At 37.5% G+C, this 19790-nt stretch overlaps 3 protein-coding genes across 4 annotated transcripts; 2 read left to right on the top strand and 1 right to left on the bottom strand.

Annotated features, from left to right (window-relative positions):
* Nucleotides 1-7181: 7181 nt before the first annotated feature.
* Nucleotides 7182-13358, top strand: ttll9 (tubulin tyrosine ligase-like family, member 9). 2 transcript variants are annotated; one of them, XM_055187963.2, is made up of 14 exons: nucleotides 7182-7289; nucleotides 7482-7528; nucleotides 7904-7990; nucleotides 8343-8454; nucleotides 8996-9208; nucleotides 9306-9374; nucleotides 9485-9575; nucleotides 9866-9906; nucleotides 10055-10142; nucleotides 10241-10299; nucleotides 10382-10578; nucleotides 10784-10897; nucleotides 10980-11104; nucleotides 12495-13358. In XM_055187963.2, the coding sequence occupies exons 1-14, from the start codon at nucleotides 7275-7277 to the stop codon at nucleotides 12563-12565; spliced, it is 1329 nt and encodes a 442-aa protein (XP_055043938.2). In that variant the 5' UTR covers nucleotides 7182-7274; the 3' UTR covers nucleotides 12566-13358. The 2 variants fall into 2 exon arrangements, with proteins under 2 accessions (XP_055043938.2, XP_055043939.2); XM_055187964.2 differs by having other exon boundaries at nucleotides 7184-7289; nucleotides 9023-9208.
* Nucleotides 13266-17888, bottom strand: fam217ba (family with sequence similarity 217 member Ba). Its single transcript, XM_055187962.2, has 5 exons — nucleotides 17626-17888; nucleotides 17317-17496; nucleotides 17035-17134; nucleotides 16699-16763; nucleotides 13266-15671 (listed from the first exon to the last, which is right to left on the bottom strand). Exons 2-5 carry the CDS (start codon nucleotides 17415-17417, stop codon nucleotides 14342-14344), a joined length of 1596 nt encoding a protein of 531 aa, XP_055043937.2. The 5' UTR covers nucleotides 17418-17496; nucleotides 17626-17888; the 3' UTR covers nucleotides 13266-14341.
* Nucleotides 17889-18461: 573 nt separating this feature from the next.
* Nucleotides 18462-19756, top strand: ppp1r3da (protein phosphatase 1, regulatory subunit 3Da). Its single transcript, XM_055187965.2, has one exon. The coding sequence runs from the start codon at nucleotides 18462-18464 to the stop codon at nucleotides 19374-19376; it is 915 nt and encodes a 304-aa protein (XP_055043940.1). The 3' UTR covers nucleotides 19377-19756.
* The last annotated feature ends 34 nt before the right edge of the window (nucleotides 19757-19790 follow it).

Raw genomic sequence — 19790 nt, 5'->3', positions numbered from 1 at the left:
AGTATAGATGGTTTCATTAGACACACGTGCGCTCACGCGATACACGACTGGATCCGAACTTTACTTCCGGTTTCGTTTTTTTAATGGTCTGACTTGCTAAACTGATCTCTTAAACAAATACCTCGTCGAAAATAACAAATGTTTTGGTTTCCTTGGTAATCTATGTGTTGTTTTTTTGCTTAATTGTTATATAAATAAACTACGTTTAAAGAACTTTGCTGTTATTTATTCTTAGCTCAGTTTACCGGAAGTTAAGTGCGGACCACGACAGCCGCTTGTTTATGTTGTTACTGCTGAAACCGTCTATACCTGTAAAGGTACCAAACAGAACCTGATGGATACCATGTGACAGAAACATACAGGTTTAAACCTTTTTTCTGACAATGAACCCATATGGCACAAAATACATGTCTCTGGCCAAAAAATATATTTTAAAGAGGCCAAGAATTTGTCGATTTTATTGTTTTATACTGTTGTCTGAGGTCTACTTATGATGTTTGCGTGGTTTTTACATTCAAAAACATCAAAACATAACACGGATGTTACAACAGTTCATCTCTTACAAAGCAATAGTGAAACGCAGTAACGTTATCTTAAATTAAGGAAAATGTTTTACTTACTGTCTATACTGCTGTGTCATTTTTGCAGATCCAATATTAGTGGTGCTTTTAATCACAGTCTCTCTACAAATCCAGCAGACTTCTTTACAAATGAATCTGCGGTACACAAAGTAAACAAACACTCCCCACGTGAGCTGTAACTTCTTCAAAAACAAACTTTAACCACACATTCCTAATGTTATGTTCAGAGCCTCCGAGTTAAGGTTATCCAGCGTCTGTGTTGTTCCCAGGCGGTTCTTCCACAACCGAAGACTCCGTTTTCGTGGTTACTCATAACAGATCACCGCGTCAAAATAAAAGTCTCTCAAAAAAAATGTATTTTAAAGTCATTTTGGTTACATTTGGCAATCTTTAAAGACATGTTTACTGATTGTTGGGACACTGCATGGTTTGCTTTGCCCCTGGCCCACACGTGTGTCACGCGAAGCTGTGGGCAGGGCTACAAAAGTGGTCGTTGTATGTGGGTTTGGGGAGGTGTTTCAATTCTACTCTGACATCATATTTCAGCACATTCCTGAACCAACCGTTTTCTTGGCTTGGTGCCAAAAACTGTTATATTTCAGTAAAGAGGACGTTTTCAGTTTTGAAACTTGCAGGATGTTTATTTAAGTAGGATGACCTCTAACAAATTATCAAGTTAAAGGAACAGTATGTAGGATTGTGGCCAAAACTGGTACTGCAATCACAAAACTTGTGGCCAAAACTGGTACTGCAATCACACAACTGGTGGCCAATACACAACATAAACATCAGTTGAGGGCTGCAACTCCACTTTTTAAATGACAATATCCTGTATTTGAAATGAAAATGATTTCTTAATGTCTAGTGACATATCAGGGGCATTTTATCATTAATTGATATAAATTTCTTACATACTGTTCCTTTAAAATTGATTGTTTGATTCACCGCTCCTTTAAATATATAATAAATACATTTTGAAGAAAGTAATGCTCAATTAAATTTGAATTTGGAAATTTAGTTTTAACCGTCATATATAAATATATATATTTTAAAATGTATTTCAAGGACAAGCAAATACATTTCTAATTTTATATTTCATATGACAAAAAGTTTGTTCTTTGCCAAAAAATATTTAAAAATACAACTTAATTTTATAAAGTATAATTTTGAAGTTGAAAATATATTTAATGTTAATCTTTTCAAACCTGTTATGTTTAAGATAAACAAAGTTTTTTTCTAGTGCGAAGTGGATATATATATCCTTGGATTTAAATATATGGAGGGCTAAATATATTTTAATGCTTTAAAATGTATTTATTTTTAAAATATATTTCAAGATATACAAAAATGAGCAAAAATATATCTGTGAAAATATTTTTGTAAATATATTTCAAAATATTTTTTTTGCCGTATGGGAATTGTATAGTGCAAAAATCCTATCAGGACACGTTGTGTCAGTTGGTGACCACAAAGAGTGTCAGAGGATGTATTGGTGTAACTTTTGATTTTGTAAAAAGTTTAACATTTCATATCATTTCAAATGAAGTTTGCAACTTCAGAGTGATTCCAGTTCTAATGTTAGTCATATAAACCCAAGCCACATCTTTCCCATCCATCAGTTAAGTTAACATCTAGCAATGTTTCTGTTCCAGTGCCCTGGCTATAATACATTATTGATTAATACAAGCAAGCTCAATTGCAGTCCTCTCACGTATAGCCTGTACCTAAATCAATCCCAGCATGCCACTTGTTTTCATCCACGCACCAACACACCGTGGTGGAGCCTTTTAAAAACAAGGGCAAGGTAATTGCTTTAAGGCGTAAAGGGAAATTTTGATCCCCTGTGGCAATCTTTCACAGACAATTAAGCTTGTTGTCTTGTTGATGGACAGTCTGTACTGGAGGTGCTTTCAGATTCATTCTGCAAGCAGCTGACTGGAGCAGTTTTATAACAGACAGTTTTAGAGCACTAATTCTCTGGCGCATGATTCAAGTTTATATGATAGATAATCTTTATTTAATAAGATGCTATTAGAAAGACAAACACAGTAGACTATGAGAGGTTTACAGTAGATTAGAAGGAAAGATTACAGGTTTAAGTACACTGAAAGGCTTATGGTGGAAACACAATGAGTTTTGATGACTGATAAATTGTGACAGTGATGAATTAATGCTCTTTATGTTTCTGATCAAAGATCACTGTGTATTAAGTCGATGTAAATAACGTTCACAACCCATTTTACATCATGGTTTATTTCCAACACAATCTCATGGTACGTTTTTTTTACGAGGTGGCTAATTTGTATACATTCGTATGACCATATGTTTTTAATTTTTTTACCCCTGTGCTGCGACGTTGGAGTGAAACTTTCATGTGCTCACACGAAACCTTCGCGTGCAGAATTTTTTTGTAAGTTTCGCATGCTCAAAGTTCCACGTGAGCATGCGAAACTAAGCGTAAAAAAAGTTTTTAAGTGCGCGCACGAAAGTTTCACGTGCGCACGCATAACTAAACTCGATAGTTTCAATAGTTAGCAAAAATTAAATAAAGTTTAGTTTCGCGTGCGCACGTGAAACTATCGCGTGTGCACGTGAAAATATCGCCTCATACAACTTGAAAAGTTTAGCCGCTGGCTCTTTGATCGCCCCCTGGTGATTGGCTGCAGTACAAGTCATAATCCCCGCTCTCTACATACAAAGGCACAGGACTTGGCTCTAAATAAAAAAAAATATTTACACTTCCAATAAATTTTTTCGAAAGATGTTTTTGGTCCTTTAAAGTAGTTGTTATCACGCTGATATATGTTCAATTTAAAATTTTTGTGATACGTTTCATTTTGGCTAGTAATTTGATGCTGTAGCAGTGGGGGCATGTTGTTATGATTGGCGTGTTTGAATTGGACATGCAAGCATTTGGGCGGAGGTTTGACTGTGGATTCACACCAGCCACGTTTGAGGCTTTAAAATCGCGTCTAGTTTGCCGCTTAAACATTTTGAGTTTATTCACTTTATTTACGCGTAAAAGCCGCGTGTGAAATTCTAGTCATTGAGACTTTCACGTGGAAATCCCCATCATGGGAGGGGCTTCTGCAACTCCGCTCGCTTTCTGTAATCACATCACTACTAGAGCAAGCTCCTGATTGGTTAACGTGACGTGTTTTTCCGCCTCTGACTCCACGTACAATTCCTTCTGCGCATTTCCTGGCTCCAAACTGATGTTTTTACGTAACATGGCAGCGCCCATGGTCGGACATTTTTGGCTTCAATTTATTACATTGGAAGGAAGCAACGTCGCGTCCTCCATCTTTATTACAGTCTATGTTCCCGTCTGATTGATGGCCATCAGCGGTTGAGTTAGACAACAAATCCCATCATTCCACGCTGCTTCAGAGCATCAATTCAATTACAAATCTATGTCACTGTTATTGTTTTGATTGTGCGCCCCCTAGCGGCAGATTCTACAAATCGTATCTTTAACTAAAAAAATGAAAAAAATACTGTGTCAATTAAATTTAAACTTACTTTAAGTTTAACCAAGGGGTACCTATGGCTGAACAATACCATTATAGCATCAACATCGCAATGTGTGCATCTGCAATAGTCACATCGCAGAACATGCAGTGTATTTTTTCCAAAAGGAAAACTATTTCAGATGCCTTTGCCAATCTAACACCATATGAGATTTTAAATGGCATCTCACGAAAGACACGATGGTAACAATTTATACGGTTTAAAAGAAGGGTTTAATAACATGATTTGGTCATTTGATAAAATGTATGTAATACCATCACTCAACCATTTTCCTAATGTTGCCAGAGCGATACAAGAAATGCAAGGTAAAAGTTAATTTATCTCAAATAGAGCTTTTCAATTCATCTACTATTAACAATATAAATCGCAGAAAAACAAAAAAACAAAATGTCAGATTCCCCCACCAATATCATGCAGCCATAATACAAACTGATAAAATGTAAAGCTTGAAGTGTTACAATGCACAGTAAGTTACTTTGAATAAGAGCATCTGCCAAATGCATAAATGTAAATGTTTGGTTAGTGTTGGCATTTTTTAAGGTAATATTTAGTGCGAAACATATTGATTTATTGGCAAATGGAGTATTAAATTTACCCTACATTCATTTTGGTATTGTGGGAAAACAAATATATACTGTGGCGTTGTGAATGCATTGTGAAGTTTGTTTGCCTCTTAAGACCTCTTATAAATGTAGAGTGTACTTTTAATAATTTTGTAAGTGTTTGGACAGCTATCTTGATGAGAGAGGTTGAGTCCAAATGTCAAGAGGTTCTTCAATACAAATAGTTAAATTGAATTTATTTGGTTAAGGAGTTTTGGCAACACAAAAAAACTGAAAACATTGATCTGCATTAGTTCTGGAATTTATGTCATACTACTTCATTTTCCCAGACGACAGCACCAAAACCACAACCTCAACCGGGAAAACATGGGAAGTTCATCACTGCTGAGATCTTGCCGTATTCAAGAACTAAGCTGCGAGGATAAAAACCGCACGCCATATCCCGCTGATAAAACTACTGTTACACAACCTTTCATGCCAATGTTCTTCTTTGAATCCAACAATGGATTCAAATGGATTATGGAAGATTTGTGCTGAAACTATGGGCCACCGCCAAAGAACAAAGGTGTTTTTTCACCAGATACCTTACATTTACTTCACATATTTCCCAAGGAGAAACAAAGGATAAAAATGTAATAGCTTAGCCAGTGTGCTCGATAGGAATGATAGAGGTAATTCTTTTCCTATGAAGTAAATGACTTGTGATCCAGGGATGAAATACCACCCTACTGTGTATGAGATGCTGGTGCTTTGAAGGCTGGGCACATCTGTTTAACATCTAATTGACCATCTGAAGAAAAAGCATTTTGACTGGCTTGACTTACGGTGTTAAGATGCACAGCTGCAGTATTATGCAGTAACATGTCCTGAACCATATACCTGCACACAAACATTGAAGCAAGGATTTAGCATAACCAATAACCTATACAGTAATGATAGATTTATGTAATAAAACATTGTTAAATAAGATGTCCTCAATCGTATGTAGCGTAGATGTGGGACATGATTTTCGACTCCAAGGGCTGGATTATAATATAAATAGCATACCAATAGAAATAAATAAATACATGCAGATAATGCCACTGTTGGATTGTTTTAACACATTATTGTGTCAAATACAAACATTTTCTGGGTTCATTTAACCCAACGGCTAGGTTTGTCTCTTTAGGACCCAAAAGGGTAAAAAAACAGCATTTTTAGACAGTCAAAACATTAAAAAATGCATCCTTAAAAATTTTTTGATCTTGCATTGCCGACATCCACACATGGAGTTTTGTGGTTTTAATCTTTGTTAATGTCAATTACATGTGGATAAACAGCATAGAGGATCTAACCTTTGTTTGCATTTATTTAGCTTCTGTCAAGATTAAATAATAATGGCATGTTGATAGTGTTTGTGATATAAGGGCTGTGTTCTCAAAGGCATGCAGGTTTGAATCCCAGAAACAAACAAGTGTTTTCAACATTATACACCTTCCAGCTTGATTTTGTGAATGGAAAAATGCACCTTATGTTTGCTTATATGTTAGCATTCATTTAGATTATACTGCCACCTAGAGTATAGCCCATATATAATCTACAAAGAATGTCATTACCTATCTGCCATTCTCTATTGTTCTTTCATTTTGTCGACAAATTAACAGCAAAGTTAATCATATCATTGTTATACTGTATCTTACGAGAACTGTACGTGTTTTATTAAACGCTTAACAAACACATTTACATAAACAACTTGACATCCAAATTGATACAACGACATACTTAGGCTAAATAACGGGGTTTAATAAAATGAAAACAAAACAAGAAAATAAATTAAACACATGAATAAATAAATAAATAAATAAATAGATATTTAACTTAATAAAATAGAGACAGCAAAAAAATATATTTACAGTATAAGAGTGACAATAAACATACAAAAAAATCTGCCAAAAGGACCTTAAAACATTGTTTTGAGTTACTGCTTTACCTTTTATGTAGTGGTGGAGTGGTGCATGAAGAAGTGGGTAGGCCTACTCAAATGCATTTAAAATGTATAATAGGCTACATAGGTTCACCATGAAAGGAATTTTATTCAAAATATAAACGAGAACGAATTTTTGCAGGTTATATCCAAATAATGTTCAAAATGTGGTTGAAAATATAACTTTAATAAATAAATCTTCCTAACATTTTTCGAATGTCAAAACTTTTTCGGAAAAAATATGTTAAGATGTAATGTTTATTTCTCTGACTAGTCTGAACAAAATTAACACCGATGTCCAAAAAAATTAGAATTACATAAGTGTATTATATGAATATTTTTAAATGTACTTCTCGAATATTTTGATATAACGCCATTTTTTCTTATAATCTCTGAGAAGCAACTATTCCACAAAACTCTACCTCGAGACTCATAAAATAGTTTAATCGTTCAACTTTTTCCCGTTTTGTTGATTCTGCAAATGCTCTGAACCGCACGCGCCTCTGTTTGGGTTTGCGATTGGCTACGTCACTACATAATGCGACAAGGTGATTGGTCCGCTTTGTGGTTGCCGTGACAACCACAGACAGAGCACAGTACTAGTGCCGTGCTGCTCGTGCCTTCGTTTAAAGAGTTATGTCTCAAAATAAGGTAACACGCTTACTGTATTTCTTTAATTATAACGTTAATTTATTTTAATAGCGAGATATGTTGTGCCAAATTCGTCTGTAATGAAGTATTTAATAAACAAACGTCATTAACTTTTCATGTGACTTCAATGGTCATCTGCATCACAAAATTATTGTGAAAGATTTGCATTAATAAACTTACTGCACTTACCAGACAGGTGGACATAAAGGTGCCTGCCGTTACCAGAAGAGAAAAGAGGGGTAAGACTGTTAGTAACTACTTATCTAACCTATTATTATCCGTTAAAATGGATGATGAAGTTAGGTCATAAAAGTACATGTTTATCACATTAAATAATTGTGAGGCCTATTATAATAGACTGGAACAACCTTTCGTGTAACCAGCAGTGGTGTAGTGCAGGGTATACGCAGGTATACGGAGTATACCCACCTCTTTTTTTGATGCCAATGGGGTATACCCACTTCTACTGGGGGCATAAATTAAGAGTATACCCACTTCTCCACACACCACTACACAACAAGTGCCTAACATTTTAATTGACCTGTATTTGCTGATACAAGCTATTTTGTATTTGCTTAATATTTCCTTTTATTTTATTCATATTTTGATCTCAGGGAGGGAAGGATCCGGTACAAATGTAGCCTGACCAACACCATACAAGACGTCCTGTACCACAGACCAGGCTGGGTAGAGGTGAAAGAGTGAGTAATGCATCTTGCTGTATCAGTTTTTAAAGGGATATTTCACCCAGAATTAAAAACATTGTCATTATGTCTTTTGAACCAGTCAATAATATTTATTTATTAAAAATGTTTATATTAGCTTGGCTTCTTTTATGTATGTCAAAACAATGGTAAAACATCAACAAGTAAAATAAAATAAAACCAACAAGTAAAACAAAATGTTTTTGAGTAGACTATATAAAAAAGTAGCCATCCAGATTGTTTATCCATTGTAGTAGCCCTTGCTCACAAAAAGGTTAAAGACCCCTGCTTTAAACAATGTGTTTCTGCCCTTGTTTAATGCATTCGTATGCCTGCTCCATCCATACAGAGATGGTGAATGGGACTTTAACTGGTGTGATGTTGGCTGGATGAGAGATAACTTTGATCACTCTTACATGGAGGAACATGTGCGAATATGTCACTTCCGCAACCACTATGAGGTCAGTGTTGCTATATGATGGACAGACATTGAGCGAAAATTTAAAGAGGACATATCATTAAAATCTGACTTTTTTCATGTTTGAGTGCTACAATTGGGTCCTCAATGCTTCTATCAACCTAGAAAATATGAAAAAGAACAACCCAGTAACTTTTCTCTGCACGCATGTGAAAAAACAGGTCATGGAAATTTGGCTTCCAATTGTGATGTCAGAAGGGAATAATTACGGCCCTTATTCTGCACTATTATCCAACCACGGCACTGCCATTTAGTGCAGAAACCAGCTCATTTGCATTTTAAAGGACCCCAACACTGCACATTTTTGCTTACATCTACAAAGTGGGAATTTTAACATACTATAATAAATTATCTATATGGTATTTTGAGATAAAAGTTCACATATGTACTCTGGGGACACCAAATATTTATTTTTACATCTTAAAAAATGTCCCCTAATAAATTCTTTACTACTAAAGATAAATGACCTTGAGATTAAGCATTCTTACCGTCATGCTGTATTAACAACATTAAACCTGTAAAAGGTGTTGTTGTTGTGCTGCATTTTGCAGTTGACCCGTAAAAACCTGATGGTGAAGAACTTGAAGAGGTATCGGAAAGCTCTGGAGCGGGATTTAGGCCAACTAGAGGCGAGCAAATGTGAATTTTTTCCCCAAACATTTGAGCTGCCCAATGAATATCACATCTTTGTAGAGGAGTTTAAGAGAAGTCTAGGGACCACGTGGATCATGAAGCCGGTAGGTGACTTTTAAATTTACCATTTAACAAAACTACTGCATCTGTACAGGATCACCAAATATATGTACTAATTGTTACAAAACAATCCCAAAACAGGTGGCACGATCACAAGGGAAAGGCATTTTTCTCTTTCGAAAACTCAAAGATATCATAGATTGGAGGAAGGTAATATTAAACAAAGTAAACTAATTACTTTTTTGCACAGGTTATTTTTCCCATTAAAAACAATGAGATTTTTTCATTGTTCTCACACTGATGCTATTGGTTTTTTTTAGGACGGGACCCGCTCTGAAGAACAAAAAGATGAGGTTCAAGTCGAAAATTATGTTGCTCAGCGTTACATTGAGAACCCATACCTCATTGCTGGTACCGTACTGAATGCTATTAAAGGGATAGTTTACCCAAAAATTTTACTTTTCATTATTTACTGACCCTCATGTAATTTTAACCCCAAATGTCTTTTTAAGTCTTTTAAGTCTAAAATAATTTGCATTTGGGTTCTGAAGAACAATAAAAGTCATTGCATGTTCAAATGAAATGAGGATGAGTAAATAACAACAACACTTTCATTTTCATATGAACTATCCCTTGACTCTTTCAATTTTTATAGGCCAACTTTAATGATTATTAATGTATACATTTACATCTATTACCAGGTAGAAAATTTGACCTGAGAGTCTATGTTCTTGTAACATCAGTAAGTGAGCCATTGCATACATTATTTATATTAGAAAGTTTTAATTTGCTTGTTTTCTACTTACAAAGCTGCTGTGTGTTATTTGATGCTGCTGTTGATGCAAAAATGACGCATTTCAAAAATGTTATGAGTGACAATTCGTTTTCAGTATATTCCTCTGAAGGCCTGGCTTCATCGAGATGGTTTTGCTCGCTTTTCCAACACAAGGTTCTCCCTCAACAGCATCGATGATCAGTGTATCTTTTACCTATATTTTTAGATTCACATACACACGATTATCATGTTCAACACACGTGGTGTTTGTTTGTTTATCCCCTTATCTTCAATGTCTCAGATGTACATCTCACCAATGTTGCCGTGCAAAAAACAGCCCCTGCTTATGACCCTGAGAAGGTAGGTAGAAAGCACAGCCGTTATGTTTATTAAACCAGTGTGATATAAACCAGTAATATCTTTCTGTCTCACTCACCCTCAGGGTTGTAAATGGCAGATTCAACAGCTACGACTATACCTGACGGCTAAACATGGTTTCGATACAGTGCAGTCTCTGTTTAAAGAAATCGACAACATATTTATTCAGAGTCTGCTAAGCGTTCAGAAGACCATCATTAATGACAAACATTGTTTTGAGTTGTATGGATATGACATACTACTAGATGAGAATCTAAAGCCGTAAGTCACTAGTGTGTAAGATCATCTAGTATCTGATGTTGCCTATAAAATCTAGCATGAAGATCTTTTAATTTGTGATTCATACACTATTTGGCCCATTCTGTGTGTTTCTATATTATTTAAGTCTATTGCCCACATGTAATTTCCACCTGGATGTTGCATTTCTGACACCTGGAGTACTCAATGTCACTCGGTTGTCATGCAGGTGGCTGATTGAGGTAAACGCCTCACCCTCCCTCTCAGCCAGCAGTCAGGAGGACTATGACATGAAATACAGACTGCTTGAAGACACCCTGGACGTTGTAGACATGGAGGGCCGGTACAATTTAACTAAATTGATTTAGACTAAATTTTACTCACAAAAACGTTCCTTTCTGTTTGACATTGCTTATTACATTTAGTCTGACAGGCAAGGAGAAGCGAGTCGGAGGATATGACCTAATGTGGAACGATGGACCCGTCTACATGGATGATGATGGCCTGGAGGCTCTGGGTGGTTCTTGCCTCATAGCAAATACACACCTCGGTCAGTGTCTGATATCGACAATGTTATCAAACCAATTTTGTTCTACATGAAAAGTGCTGTGAAACATACACTCACCTAAAGGATTATTAGGAACGCCATACTAATACTGTGTTTCGCCTTCAGAACTGCCTTAATTCTACGTGGCATTGATTCAACAAGGTGCTGAAATCATTCTTTAGAAATGTTGGCCCATATTGATAGGATAGCATCTTGCAGTTGATGGAGATTTGTGGGATGCACATCCAGGGCATGAAGCTCCCGTTCCACCACATCCCAAAGATGCTCTATTGGGTTCTGGTGACAGTGGGGGCCATTTTAGTACAGTGAACTCATTGTCATGTTCAAGAAACCAATTTGAAATGATTCAAGCTTTGTGACATGGTGCATTATTTTGCCGGAAGTAGCCATCAGAGGGTGTATACATGGTGGTCATAAAGGAATGAACATGGTCAGAAACAATGCTCAGGTAGGCAGTGGCTTTTAAACGATGCCTAATTGGCACTAAGGGACCTAAAGTGTGCCAAGAAAACATCCCCCACACCATTACACCACCACCACCAGCCTGCACAGTGCTAACAAGGCATGATGGATCCATGTTCTCGTTCTGTTTACGCCAAATTCTGACTCTACCATCTGAATGTCTCAACAGAAATAGAGACATTCAACATTTTCAGTCTTCAACTGTCCAATTTTGGTGAGCTTCTGCAAATTGTAGCCTCCTTTTCCTATTTGTAGTGGAGATGAGTGGTATCTGGTGGGGTCTTCTGCTGTTGAAGCCCATCCGCCTCAAGGTTGTGTGTTTTGTGGCTTCACAAATGCTTTGCTGCATACCTCGGTTGTAACGAGTGGTTATTTTAGTCAAAGTTGCTCTTCTATCAGCTTGAATCAGTCGGTCCATTCTCCTCTGACCTCTAGCATCAACAAGGCATTTTCCGCACAGGACTGCCACATACTGGATGTTTTTCCCTTTTCACGCCATTCTTTGTAAAAATCCCAGTAACTGAGCAGATTGTGAAATACTCAGACCGGCCCGCCAGGCACCAACAACCATGCCACGCTCAAAATTGCTTAAATCATCTTTCTTTCCCATTCTGACATTCAGTTTGGAGTTCAGGAGATTGTCTTGACCAGGACCACACCCATAAATGCATTGACGCGACTGCCATGTGATTGGTTGATTAGATAATTGCATTAATGAGAAATTGAACAGGTGTTCCTAATAATCCTTTAGGTGAGTGTATATGTGACACTGACTTTAAAATCAATGCTGAAATCTAATAATCAAACTATGACTAAATCTAACTATTTTTTTACATGGCTTTACTGTAAGGCATCTACTGTAATAATCTGTAATGCAATAAATAGAAACGTTTGATTTTTGTTTATACAGGCTGTGTGAATAACCGACAAAAGCAACTTCAACAGCTTTTAAAGCCTTTTCCAGGACAGAAGAAACCTTAAAAACATGTTAGTGACTTTACAGAAGCAAGACGGACTATTTGTGACAGCTCCAAAAATTCCCTAAAGAGTTCAAATAAATATGCACACATGTATCCGCTTGTTACTGTAAGACTGGCGTCATGCAGCGCTTCCAGGTCCAACTGATCTCAAATGCCATAGGAAATAAAACAAAAACAATTATATACACTCTTATCATAATGCAAAACTCCCAAAAACACTCAATTCTTCATAACAAAATCCTAGATGACCGGACATGGATTTTTTTTTTTTTTTACAAATTATTAATATATTGCTGTCTGTGATTCCATGAGCTGCTGCGTACACTGTGAGTTTATAAAATTTTCACTTAAATGTGTAATATGAATAAATAGTGCTCATAAATGGCTGCTAAAATTTTATTCTCTATTAAAATGAGTGCTTGGACTTGGAAACAGTATTCCTTACGTCATGACTTAGCAAGCAGATTCAGATGAGTGTATTATGTCAGTATTGAAATACCCAGTATACAGCAATTTGTTTGCTTAATTGTGACCCTGGACTATTAAATACATTTTTTTTTATTGAGATTTCTACATCACCTGATGTATAAGCTTTCCATTGATTTATGGTTTCTTTGATAGGACAATATTGTGTTTAACTTTGTGGATGAGATTAAATGACTATTAATATCTGCATAGACATAAATAGTGTAGACAGATACTGATGATGTAATGGAAACTGTTTATTTGTATCTCATAAAAATAGCTGCATTAAACTCTACCAAAATAAAAGCACAATCTGACAAAGACCAAAATTTGACTTTGTTTTTTTGCCTGATGAGGGAACAATACAAACGTCATACTGGACAATATACAGTATGTATAAAACTACAAACATACTATCATTATTATTCCTGAAATAAAAATCAAATTAAATCAAATCATGCTATATTTAAATACATAATAACAGTAAAAATAAGCATATGAATATGGACAACCTTGACCATAATATCTTAAGTTAATACAGTAGCTCTGGTCCAACCCCAACACAAACTTCACCACAAAACTACCAACAAAAATGACCAGAATCAATCCTAACATCACAACTCCACCACATCCAACTCATCGCAAACATAAGCAATATGTTCAAAAGCAATAAATAATTATATTTTTACTTAAACATGATGAAAGTAAACAAAGGACATTGTGATAAATACATAATAAATTATTATATAAATAACAAAACATCATTGCAAATAGCACATTAGAAAAATACACATAGCCATTACAAAGCAATCAATATTCATCTTAAAAATATACATTCTTTGACCAATAATGCTTACTAGTCAAAACATCTCAAACTGACATTCTTAGTCATACCTCCATTAAATCAGAGATATGTACATGCAAACATTTATGTACTAGATATGTTATATTTAGGTATAACAAACTTAAAGAGGATTTGTGCGCAAGTTAACCTGCTTGCAAGTGCTTAGGCAGCGTAAATAAATATATCTTCTTGAAGAAATGCACTTTGAAGTCCTATATTAAACATTGACAATGAAAAAGCATGATTTCCATTGACTTACACCTGTAATTGTGGGAGTATTATCTCTTCTTTACAGTATATTATATTGTAAAGTTTATAAAGCAAGTGCACACGCAGAACCAAATAATAAGCCTAAATATCAGCCTATAATCAGTATCTATTATTCTAAGTAATCGATTATTAGTATCTGCACAGAAATTATGTTCTGTGCATCCCTACCAAATAAGCCTAAAAGTAACAAAGCGCTGACTACTTTGTGTACTGAGCATTTTTTATTTTGCCTGCGTTTTTGGCAGATGCAGCTTTAGCATTACAGCTGTCAGCCCCAGTTCTTTTAGGGCCTGATCTTAGTCGCAGCTCCCCTGTTTCGACTCTATCCCCTCTTTTGACTGGACCACCACCCTCGTGTTTAACAGCAGCAACAACTCGCCTGTTAGTACCCCCACATTTCACTCCAACAGGTTGATCTTTCTGCCTTTCTACCTCATTTAACCTCCCGGTCTTCCCTTTTCTGCAAGAAGGATAGGATTTGCTTGGGATAAGTTCTTGAGAGGCTCTGCGCGCATTTCCGGCAGCCTGCATGTGCCTCTGATGAACTTTTGCGGCCTGAGGACTGATCGGGTGCTGATTTTTGGATGTTGTGTGATTTTCGGTGGCAGATGCCCTGCTTTCGCTGCTGCTTCTCTTTTGGGCGTTGACCGGCATGGTTTTGCGCTCAAGCAGGGGACTGAGACGGGAGTGCCGCTGGTAGACGTAGACAGAGCAGCTGCCGTTGCAGAGCGGGTAGCGTATATGGCAGTGAGGGCAGACAGGGCGAGAAATTTGGGTGGATGATGGGCTCCCCGCAGAGGAGACGGGGGTCAGAGGGAAGGCCCGTTGGCCCTGGCGAAGGCTTTTGGGGGAGCTAAGGCGTGTCGGGGGTGCAGTGTGAGGCCTGGGAGCTTGACCTCTTGTTCGGGTGATGGGTGTGGTGTTACGCCCGCTGTCGGTTTGAATGGTTTGTATCTGGTGCCATTCAAGCTGCAGAAGGCGCTCCAAGTACTTCTCCAGTTGCCCGACAGGTTTGGGTCTGGGAGCCCGTTTCCCCTCTGTGTTGAGGAAGATGGCAAGCTGCCTCAGACTCCACGTATTGAACGGAGGTGGCAGGAAGTCTGGGTAGCCGTAGCCATCATCATCGTGGTTCTCCAACATCCTGGGTCCGGGTATGTGGGGATGGAGGTCCAAGGTGTTGATCACCTCTGCTCTGAGGTTGAGCTGGGGAGGAGTGCAAGGAGAGGGCAGGACAGGGAGTCTTTCGGAGTCAGACAGGTCGCTGGCGCTGTCTGTGTCATCCTCCTTGTGTCCCATGAGGCGGAGCGCATCGAGGTCTGGGACATGTTTTTGCATGGAGATCGGATGCAGCATTGGATGTGGAGCCAAGGGCAGTGATAGAGCACGCCTGCTCTTCTCCAAGGACGTATGACTTTGTGTTAACTCGCTAGAGCATTGAGACTCAAGCTGAATCTTCTGCCGCTCCGGTCTACGCTCTGTACATGAGAGTTTGGGACGTGGAGGCCTCAGTTGAACCTCGACCTGTGTGCTACAATAAAAGTGTTTTTGTTGTTTATATAATATAAGATGGTGATATTTTATTGATTTATTGTATAGTACATAGCTTCCATCCTGATTATCAAGTACAGGAGGGTTATGCAGTCAAATATCTTTGTACACTCTCAGAAATAAAGGTACACGCCGTCACTGGGGTAGTACACTAGGGGGTCTCTTTATTCTCACATAATAAAATAAGTGTGAGCTTGAATCAATTTCATGACAAGTGACTTGTTTAAAGCGATACTCCAGCCAAATAACAAAATTGCCCCATGATTTACTCACCCTCAAGCCATCTGAGATACACATGTCCATCATCTTTAAGACGAAGACATTTGGAGTTATTTTAGTAAATGTCTTTGCTCTTCCATACTTTATAATGATAGAATACAGGGATCAGGAAAAAAACTGACCCCAAACCCCCAAAAAGTGCACCCATCCCCCACAGAAGCAATCCACACGGCTCCAGTGGGTCAACAAAGGTCCCCTGTGGGTCATCAATGTGATTTTGTAAGATAAGATCTTTTGGAACAGATGAGTCCATGATGATGTTGCTGCTGGAAGCTAGTTATTATAGCTTATAAAGTTTGAAATCTGGATATTATTCTTACAAAATCACATTAATTACCTGCAGAAGACCTTTATTAGCCCATTGGAGCCATGTGGATTACTTCTGTGCAGAATGGATGCACTTTCTTGGGGTTTAAAGTGAGAAGTTGTTCCCTGATCCCTGTTTTCTACCATTATAAAGCTTGGAAGAGAAAGGACATTTACTAAAATAACTCCAAATGTGTTTGTCTAAAAGATGATGGACACGTGCATCCCGGATAGCTTGAGGGTGAGTAAATCATGGGGGAAATTTGATATTTGACTGGAGTATCCCTTTAATAAGCTGCCATGTAATAATGCTACAAAGTAACATTTTACAACACGTTTTGATCACCCTGTAATAATGTTTGTGTACATTATTCAAATTCATAGTAATATATGTGTTAAAAATCTTCTAAAAATAAACTTACCCACGCAACTTGCACGTCCCAGCAGTTGGACTCTTAGCTTTCTTTGGTTTGATTCCATTCTGGACCTTTTTAAAGTACGTAAGAAGTCTCATCAAAGCTTGATTTCACTTTAATTTCAATCTTTGACATGCCTTACTTAGTCAATATTAAAGATATCAAGGCTATTTTTTTCAAAGAATATTCTTTAAGTTATGTACAATGACTTTAGGTAGAAAACAGTAAATCACAAAAAATGACTTCTTTACAGACTTGGTAACATATTAGAATCGCTGCCAACAACAAAATGAATGCACTGTTGCTTTGCAAACAGATTTATGATGTAAATAAGGGACTCACAATGTCAGTTTTGGGCAGGGTATCCTTATCTGGATGAGAGGTCACTATTTTCATGGCAGGTTTTTTATTCTGGTTCACGTTTCCTCCTAGCTTATTATTGCTGCAAGAAAGCATCATTGCTGAGTAACATAATTGCAATTTCTGTTTTTCAAATTCAGATTCATTCTTTATTCTCCTCAAAAGACGAAATTTGTTTCCACAGACTGTACCCAAGCTGTGACACACATAATAACAAAAACAGATAATACATAGATTTCACAACAAATCTCTTTTTAAACATACCTGGCAACCATCCCCGTGTTTTCGGCATTTTTCATTCTAACCTTCTCCTTGCCTGGCAGCCTCTTTAGTGTCGCAGTTCGTTCCTGCATGGCAGGTCCCATCCTAATAAACACTATGAAGTGAAGCTCTCAGCGGTGCCCCAAAACGTCCCATTTGTGATCGTGTAGACGTATGGCAAAACTGAAAAAGAGTGACAGTTTATACATACAGTTTACGAAAGAATCGAGCACACGTAACGCTTTTTCAGTGTATATAATACCGCGTCGACCAACAAAATTATTATATTTTACAATAAATATGATTTATTACCTTTGTATCTTGGTTATGCCCATCTTCAAAATCGTACGACAATCGAAAAGCGTTGAAACCGTTGTTACTATGCATCACGTTCAGTCTTGTTTACCTGCTGCTTTGTATGTTCAAGTATCACGTCGTCGTCGTGATCTCGCATGGCATGATGGGATTTGAAGTTTATTGTTTATTAACGCACGCAACAGTCGGGTTACTTATTCCGCAGCCAATGCAGATTGTACATTAAATATGATAAATGTAATATAAGCGTTTATAACTGCGGCTGTTTATGTGACAGTTTGCCATATGGTTATATTACAGCGTTTCCGGAGTATGCATTGGCCCCGCCCCCTGCGCTAACGTCACACTCTCCTGCAAGCTTTGCGCAGTTTACATGAAATGCATCGTATGCCGATTGTATCACGTAGACAACTTAACATTTGCACAGAGTTATTGGAATGCACATGTTGCGAAGCTCTTGTTTCATAGCTGTAACATGGGAGGATCTACAGATGCGTCATAAAGATAAACGCGACGGATTTGACTGGTGAGGCAAGCAATATGTATGACGAACTTGAACTTCTTCCTTTCATTTTTGAGTAAAGACAAATACATTCGCCGTTTTTCGAAAGATTTAAATGCAGGTTAAACTTGAAAATTTGATAACTTATTAATTTTTGATCTAAGTAATTTGGAGAGTTTATAAATCTGCTGTGTTTTCACCTTTGGCATGCATGCTGTTTTTACAAGTTACTGGTCTTGAATATTTATAACCTACGTGCTGTTTCTCTTTCTTAGGTCTGTCTGAGGTTATCTGTGCTGAAGTTCACTGTTAGGAAATCCTTTTCAAAAACATGGCCTGGGCTATGGGTATGGGATGTTGCCAAAAAAGAGACACACCCCCAGATGAGATGAATGCTGACCTATTTTTTGCCAGCATATCAGGTGACTTCATGAAAAGTAGCACATTGAATTTGAAGGAAGCACCCTGCTTAAAAACAGACAGTGAGAAAAGATCAATAAAAATCCGTCCACCTAGCCCAAGGATGTCTCCAAGGCAATCTACCAGCCGCAGCCTGTCATGTGAAGCCCCAACCAAATCCATCATCCAGAGACGAAGTCAATCCCTCCCTTCTCCATCAGAGAGAAGGCGTCTTAGTCGCAGGGCAGGTGTACGATTTGTGGACTCCTTGGGATTGGACTTGGAAAATGTAAAGGTCTTTAAAAGCGGTGAAGACCCTTTCATCCCAGAGCATGTTCTCTTCCGGATTTTAATGAATGCTGAATTAGCCTCAAGCAAGAGACTGGAAATATCACTACCATATCTGAAACCAATGTTCCCTGTGCAACCAGGCGATTCTTCAAACTTTGTTGAACGCCTTTGTTGCCAACAAGTGTGTTTGGAGCGGGTTTTGTGCTACGAGCCTGGCATCATAGGGATCGTTCAAGTTGTAAACCTGGCATTCGAAAAGGAAGTGACTGTTCGCTACTCTTTTACAAACTGGAAAAGTTGCACGGAAACCAAGGCCTACTGGGTTGCAAGCAGATCCATTTCAAACGGGCCTTGCTGTGACACTTTTCGATTTCATCTTCCAGTTCCCCCGTTCATCCTTCATCCCGGTGCATTGCTGGAGTTTGCCATCTGTTACAAAGTCATGGGCACTCAGTTTTGGGATAACAACGGTGGAGAGAACTACACATTGACCTGTCAGAGTTATAATCTGCCTGTGCCTAAGGAATGTGAAGATAGCATGATACACTTTATCTGAGGGCACTATGTTAAAATAAACTTTGTTTAAGAGCACTGGTTCACCTTATTATATTATTCGCAGCTACCAGCACTTTGGGACTTGAGGATTTTGCTTAATGTACTTTAGTAAATTAATAAAACTTGAAGCCATATGAACGCTAAGATTTATGACTAATAAATGTCCTTATAACTGTTCAAATTAAGTACTGACAGTATTTTGCTCATATAATGTATTATAGTTATAGTAAAGTGCCTTCACTGTATTTTTGTATTGCACTCATGAGTCTGATCTGCTTATTTTGTGTTCTGTTGCCATGCATGACATGTTCATAATATTTGTAAATTAAAAGGAAAATGTTGTGAGCAGTAATACTGATGAAATAAATAAGAATAAATATGTCAGTTTTGCAGTGTTTTTTGTGCACACTGCGCA

This window comes from Misgurnus anguillicaudatus, chromosome 13 (genome assembly GCF_027580225.2).
Source record: "Misgurnus anguillicaudatus chromosome 13, ASM2758022v2, whole genome shotgun sequence".
Classification (NCBI taxonomy): domain Eukaryota; kingdom Metazoa; phylum Chordata; class Actinopteri; order Cypriniformes; family Cobitidae; genus Misgurnus; species Misgurnus anguillicaudatus.
The sequence above is the reverse complement of the archived record's forward strand: the minus strand, read 5'-3'. Positions and strand labels throughout refer to the sequence as shown.